Source organism: Annulohypoxylon truncatum, assembly GCF_022578515.1.
Source record: "Annulohypoxylon truncatum strain CBS 140777 unplaced genomic scaffold F4807scaffold_16, whole genome shotgun sequence".
In the NCBI taxonomy this organism is placed as follows: Eukaryota; Fungi; Ascomycota; class Sordariomycetes; order Xylariales; family Hypoxylaceae; genus Annulohypoxylon; species Annulohypoxylon truncatum.
In genome coordinates, this window is record NW_025953802.1 from 9,582 (window position 1) to 16,778 (window position 7,197).

Below are 7,197 nucleotides of genomic sequence, written 5' to 3' on the forward strand. Positions count from 1 at the left end.
TGATTGATAGGGGCTATTATCGGCAGATGAAGCAATCGCGGCGAATCCTGCCTTCTCGATTAGGCAATGGCTTCTCTTAGACTCTTCTTGGCCCCCCCGGCTCGAAGGATCGTCCTAAAAGCTGAGATTTAAGCTCCGCAGCGAAAGGGGCCTTGATGGCCTAGCAGCCTAGGTAGCCCTGCTAGCGAACGGATTATGCCTTGGATGACTAGAAGAGATTCTAGCCTAGTCTCCTCTTGGCGAATGCAGACGTCGTCATGAACGAGATTCTCCGAAGACATGTGCGCGGTGAATCTCCTCGAACGCTGGCGGGCAATAGACGAAAAGTCAGCCTCAACTGTGCAGATTTGCCTTCCCGTCCATTGGACGATAAACAGGAAGCAATCTTTCGCTGCAGCACAAGTAGTGTAGATCGGACGAAAAGCAAGGGCCTCAGACGGGGACATTGTTGAACCGCTTCTCTGTCCTATTAATAACGGGGGGACGTCAGACTATGTATGCAGGTATACACTACTATATCGCTTGTTTTCTACCGTTAAGGAAAAAAATTCGCAAGCAAGTCCTGTCATGTAATAATAATACATATGCGAAGTCGAAGGATTCGGTCCCAATATTGACGCGGGTTAGGTTGCGAAAGTGGGTAAAAAAAGATCTCCGCTTCTTCTTCTTCTTCTTCGCTGTCTGCCTGACGCAGGGTCGCGGCATCGCCCAGTGCGCGCGCGGGAGCGCGACTGGGTTTAATCTTCATCTCGACTTCTGTTCCGGGCTTTTGCTGCGAGTTTATTTTTCTGTGCCATGTGGTTTTCATGTACTTACTACTATAAGGCTGAGATGAAAACTTGGGGTTTGTTTGACGTCTATCCGTTGATATAGGGTTTTTTATATACCGTCGCTTAATGTTGGTGTTGACGAGGATGCCAATTGAATATGCCATTTTTTTCCTCACCTTCTTTTTGCGGAATGTGCTGAAATGCTGTGTAATATAACTGATCGCAGCTTATAAATCACAGCCGTTGACGATATATTGCAGGAAATCCTAAAATCAGCTGCATGTAAGTTCGAATTGGGGGTAACACAAGAGAGTAGGCGAGAACGCCCTTTGGAGATGTCGAAAAAAGCCCCCTCCCATGTGGTCGATTAATCTCGCCCAGGGGGTCGTCAGGGGGCGCTCCTATGACAGCGCGATGCTGCTTAGCTTGACCACCCACGTGGCGGGGGGATTATAAGGTTAATTAATACCTTGCAGTGGTGAATCCTTCGCGACAAGGAATCCTTAACCCCCTTTCCCGATTGCGAGGCGCTCACCGAGGTAAAAATCCACAGTGTGCGCGTAAGGAAGTAAAGTTCATGTTATCCTGTAATGGATACCTGTTCCGACAGAGGGCTTCGACAGACAGAGAGCTCTTCGTATTCTAAAAATATTGGTTGACGAGAATTGATGCCTGCCTTTGCCCCTAATCCGCAGATCTGCGTTACGACGCTGAAGGGAGAAAAAATAATAATAATAAAAAAACTAAAAGAAAATCTCCAAATGCAACGAGGGTTACAGATGGTTGATCGGGGTATGAACGAGCCGGGCACAGCTATTGTTTCGGAGCTAGCAACTCCAGCTGTAGACATACATACAACCCAGATCCACGAAAATGGTGAGCTATTTAATGTCTACCTCCGCTCAAAGAGTTGGGCAGCAACAATGTCTCTGATTCCGCTGCTGCTGCTGCTGCGTACAGGTATCCGAACGTAAAATGATCGGCTCCCGAAATATCCGCTGCGCCGCTCCGGCACGGCTTTCACAGCAGGTGTTTTAGATGGATGTTGGTATATCCAACAAGCAAAAAAACTCTTCAGCGAGATCATGGAGGTTGGTTATTAAGAGAGAACCAACACGAACTACGGAGCCATCCGAGCTAGCTTCGGGTGGCCGGCAACGGCCCTCTACGATCAACCCCACAATGCGATACCCTCAGCTACGTCGATCCGCGGGGGTGATCCTGACCTGATAGTGTACAATACCTTGAGATGTATGTAGATTGACGTTACTTGGCGTGAAACCTGTCGTGGGAGGGAGGGTGACAAGGGCGACAAGGGGGGGAAGAAGACCTAATTATAATCGTCGAGCGTTAGAGGTACTTTATTTAAAGGATTCGCTCCCCGGCCAGCGGTAGGATCGTAGCCGTGGATTTAGTTCTCACGAACATTCATTTTAAGTTGGTCTCCCTCAGGTTTCTCCAACACTTTTGTCGGGATCATCATTTCCAGGTAGAACCTCGCACATCTTCGAAGAGAGGGAAAAGGCTGTCCGTCTCGACGCAAGGATGGAAGCATCGCGGAGAGTGGGGTTTTATCAACGACGTGCAGATAGGTATTTCGCACACACACATCCCGAATTAAAACTGAAGCGTAGTAGCCGTGACCGTGGACGTAGCTGTTATTGTTCGGATTCGTCTCCACCGTAACTGTGATTCGTTCCCATCCGTCGATTGACGAATTATTTGATATTTTGATGCGCGTGTATGCAGGCAATGAGCGGATCAGGAACCGGCGGGATTCATCGCACCGAGCTATCCCGCTCTCTTCCGCTTATGCTTATGGAACATGCGCAGTGATGTATTGGATGGAAAGACAGAGAGAGGTAGACCGGTCTGAGGCTGGGCCATTGGAGACCGGTGCTCTTGACTCCTATGAGTGTCCTATCCTAGTTAGCGATCAGGGGTCGGTCAGACTCGATAATATAGAAGGCCTCCAAAGTTAGTGACGTGAAATTCAAAACTTCGTGACTATCATGTTTTTTTCTCTTTGTCATCGAAACCCGAAAAATCAAGTTCGGGGGACCCACCACTCTTTCCAAAGCCGGACCCGGAGGGACGTCGTAGATGGAATTTGCCATCTCTTTTTCTGTCCCCGGCGATATTTCTTTCTTGCTAGCTAGCGATTCGAAACAACGGAAATCTCCATGCCAATTTTCAGAGTTCCTTGAGCCGCGGCGAATTCCATGATAACGAATCATTCCAAAGCTTCTTGGCGATGGCGATCGCGCTACTTCGATAGCATCACATGGAGTGCTATAAAACACGTGAAGCTCTTGTTCCGACAGCAAGTGGAAATGGAGTCGCAGAGCGTTCGGCGCGTTCCTGGATTTGGAGAAGCCTCGGAATTCCTTAAGGCGAAAAGGGAAAGACGTAAAAAGAAAGGGGGTCCGGTATTATAGAAAATCGCCAGATCCCATTTAGATAGTGTAGGGGGGTAACCCTGTTCTACTTGCCGGGATATATCTGACCCTGGATCTCTCGTCAATAGCAGCAATAGCTAATTCACATGCTGTAACTTTCATCTTTCACTTGAATAATAGGTAATGTGTAGGTTTATAGGTATTTCGATATGGCCCCTAAGTAACATTTATCATGTGTTTTAAATTTCGTAGGATAAGAAACATGATATCTTTCTATGGGGTTTTAGCATATAGAGAGGCCTGTGGTCCTCGGGAGGTATTTTCTTCGACGAGTGTGAAGTAGTGTTTTGTGTAACGCGTGTATGATCCATGAATCCCATGCCTCGGGTATAGAGGGTTGTGTAAAAAAGCGAACCCACCAGCCAAAAGACGCCATTCCCATTAACCCCCAAATCCCAGAATCCTATGCTCCCTCCCCCCTCACTCCCTCCAAGGTAACCTTGCTGAACCTTGCAGGCGGTGGTATATCTATACCCACCCCGGCCGAACCATTAAAAGAGAAAATAAAATAAAAAGGACCCAATATTGACGGAGCAGTCCGCATTGGCGCAGGTGCAAGCCAAGAAGAGCTCCGAAGCTTGTTGCTACAATCAATCCATGCGCTGTACCCATCATCGTCAATACAGGTTAGACCTGAGAGGGAAAAAAACCAACACACACATATAACATAACAAAACAAAACAGAACATGATATGATATGATATGATAGACCCCATCGTAGACTGCTACATTAAGTAGATACAGCATAACAGTAGGCGGAGGAATTCGAGACCCGATTGAGAGGGTAAGAAAAGGCTCGTTAACGTACACTCCGCTTGATCGTCCATTTATTTATGATAGGTTGGCGAAAAAACAAGAGATGGGTGTGGGTTCCATTGGCTTGGTCATTGGGTCTCCATCTTGGCGTGATGGCCCGTAAGTTCAACGGTCCAGCTATCGTCGCCATCGACGATGGCCCCGCGCTCGAGAAGCAGGGCTGCCATATCTGTACGTCCGGCCATGACAGCACGTTGCAATGCCGTGTAACCGGCATTGTCACGACTATTGACATTGACATCGTAACGTTGGAGAAGTAGTCTCAGCGTGTCGATGTGGCCACCTGCGACCGCGAAGTGCAGCAATGGTGCCGTCGTCTCGGGGAACGAGGACCCGTGCTGCATATCTGTCATACCGTCCACGACGCTATTAGCGGACGCCAGGAACGCCGATGTTAGTGATGAGCTACTCGGCCGTGCGCCACCACCCGATTTCCGGTCTAGCGGTGACCAGCCCGCGGGGCTGTTGAGATCTGAATCTGGCGAAGTCGCATACGCAGTGGTGCTATGTGTGACCCCATCGTCTAATTGATATGTGGATTCCGGGTGGTACATGGACATCTCCTCCGTGCTGTTATATACGCCGAAACTAGTAATCAACCAGGGTTAGCTAAGAATACACGTAAAACATGGAAACTAGAGCTACATCGAGAAAATTCGTATGGCCTAGATATTGTTATGGGTTTCAGCTTACTTTGTAGATACTCGAAGCCCGTCGTGGCTTTCTGCTGCGGCTCCTTGTCCCCACGGCATGGGGCTGGGACAGGTAGATGTGTAGATTGGGGGTATGCTGTGGCTGCGTAGGTGAGGCGGATGCTGTATAGGTGTGGAAGAAACGTTAGTTGTGACGGCACGAGCTCGTCGGCCCGTAGAAGGCAGATCTGTCACGACATCATTCGAACCGTGGACCTGGTGAAAATAGGAGGCAGTATCGAATCCAAGAGGATTCTCCCCGTCCGTCGTGAGTCCGAGTCCACTCAGCTGTTCCGAGCCCGCGGCATGAGGCCAAGTTTGGAGGTAATCGCTCATCCGCCGCGTCCCATTGGGCGTAGTTGCTGATGCTGCCATATCGGCGTTCTGAGCGTGGGCGTCTCCCATGCTGGATGGGCTCCTACCGCCGGAAGGGAGCTCGTGCTCAGGCGGCGGCGTAGTCGAGGGGTCTGCACTCATGGATTGCTGGAGCTGTTGCAGCTGCTTCTTCAACCTCTCCACCTCTTTAGTCCTATCCCTCATATTCCGTCCTTTGGCTTTGTTAGCTCTGAGTAGACAGGCAGATCTGCAATTGCTTGGATAACTCACGATACGCTCGCTGGGCGAGGCGGTTCTGGATTTTCCTCCTCTCAGCTGCATCGGGCAGATTTCTCCAATCCTCGTCAGGCTTCATCAAATCCACATACGATGTCGTTAGCGGTCGACCGCTGCGTGGAGAAGCCGTCCCTGACATGGCGAGAGGTAGTAAATGTTGAATTGGTGCTAGCAGTGGTAGTGGTAGCAACAATGGGAGAAAACAGTGAGTTGAAGTTTTCGAAACGAAGACGAGATTAAATGTAACACAGGCCGCAGACTTCTTGTGTTTCGTTGACTAGAGACAGTAAAGGCTCAGAGCATCGTGTTCTTGAACTTGGAAGCGACACTAGAGGGTAATTAAGAGCAGTACTGATCCAGTAGGATCAGACAGTAGTGCTGATGGATTCCTTATGTCCCAATTTGTCTGAGAAGGCTAGCGAAGACGGGGAATAAATAGCGTTAGAGACGATTGCTCGAAGTCTCCGAAACCCGGTAACGAGATGACAGACGCCTGCCCCCCAGTAATGTATCTGATCTCTCGAGGAGGGTTCAGCTCACGGGCCAGCACTAAGACTTAGGAACATGACGAAATGCCCGGGCATCCTAGTCGCTGATCAACCCACACGGGTCAGGGATGATTTGTGTTGGGACTGCAGAGCAATAAGTAAGGTAGTAGGTGGCCAGCCTATTCTGCTCTGTTACGCGGCTTGATAGGGTTGGTCGAAAATACACAGTAGGGGGTCCAGGGCTGGTTATCGAAAAACCCCAGAGAAGTTCGCTCCGGGCGTGACAGAGCCCCTGTACGATTTACAGGCTAGAACACGGGAGATGTGACTTGCCAAGAGGACCCTTTCCAGTCCTTGACTAATGAACTACCAGACAAGCTTGGAAGAAGACAAAAGATTAGCTCGGGTGCTAAATGTCCTGCAGCTGTAAGTGATGTATTAGGGCAGCCCTCCGTGCGCTCAATCATACGCAGGGGTAGGAAGGTAGGTACATACATACGACCACATATCAAACATTGTGGCTTGCTCCGCCTCAAGAGTTTTAAGAGAGGAATAAAAACGAGAGGAAACAAGGGGAGTGGGATTGTACACACCCCAGCAAACAGGCCAGTCAGTGGTGTGCGCTTTGGAAATCTGCTTGCGTCTCCGTGACGAGGTCAACGGTTCTTTGGATCAGCGGCACAGCAGATGGCCTTTCCTTGGCGTCGATCCTACCATCGCCGCTACGAAAACCCCGTTACGGAAACTCAATAACCTGCGTTGTGTCCGTGTGTCCCCGCGTGTGTCTGCGTCTGTGTCTGCTCTGTGTCCTGTAGCCGACGTTTCCTGGGTAAAAACCCATTGGTTCTAGGTCTTCCAGTCGGTATACTCGACAGCTGACTCGTATCCCACCGCCGTTATAGGTCGAAGGAGCTTCCTAATGGTAATAATGGTAACATTGTCACAATAGCAGGATTGCCGCAAGATTTTGCGAATCTGGCGCCATATGTGGATCGACCCTAGCCACGACGGCTATAGCATTATCATATCATCGGGTTATTTGGTTACCTGCCTTGTATAGGCATCCCGTGTTACTGTTCCTGATCGATAGACACGAGACATTCTGATAGCAGATCGGCCCCCGGGCTGATAACACGCAGAGAGCGCCCACACCTAACAGTGGACGTGGCGCCGCCGGGCGTCTTGTCAAACGAAAGAAATCAAATCGAATTGAGACAAGACTTTCTGCACGTCATATGCCACCTGGAGATCATGCCTTCCTCTTCAAGTCTAGGATGGATGGGTTGCGGGCACCAAGGGCACTACGGGCACCACGGAGAACTGTATCGGGGCCGGACCGGGGTGTCGATCAGCCTGCCGG

At 49.9% G+C, this 7,197-nt stretch overlaps 1 protein-coding gene across 1 annotated transcript; it reads right to left on the reverse strand.

Annotated features, from left to right (window-relative positions):
* Nucleotides 1–3,862: 3,862 nt before the first annotated feature.
* On the reverse strand, nucleotides 3,863–6,180 carry F4807DRAFT_83751 (uncharacterized protein). The gene is made up of 3 exons (XM_048003541.1): nucleotides 5,344–6,180; nucleotides 4,739–5,285; nucleotides 3,863–4,633 (listed from the first exon to the last, which is right to left on the reverse strand). The coding sequence occupies exons 1-3, from the start codon at nucleotides 5,486–5,488 to the stop codon at nucleotides 4,114–4,116; spliced, it is 1,212 nt and encodes a 403-aa protein (XP_047854112.1). The 5' UTR covers nucleotides 5,489–6,180; the 3' UTR covers nucleotides 3,863–4,113.
* Between the last annotated feature and the right edge of the window lie 1,017 nt (nucleotides 6,181–7,197).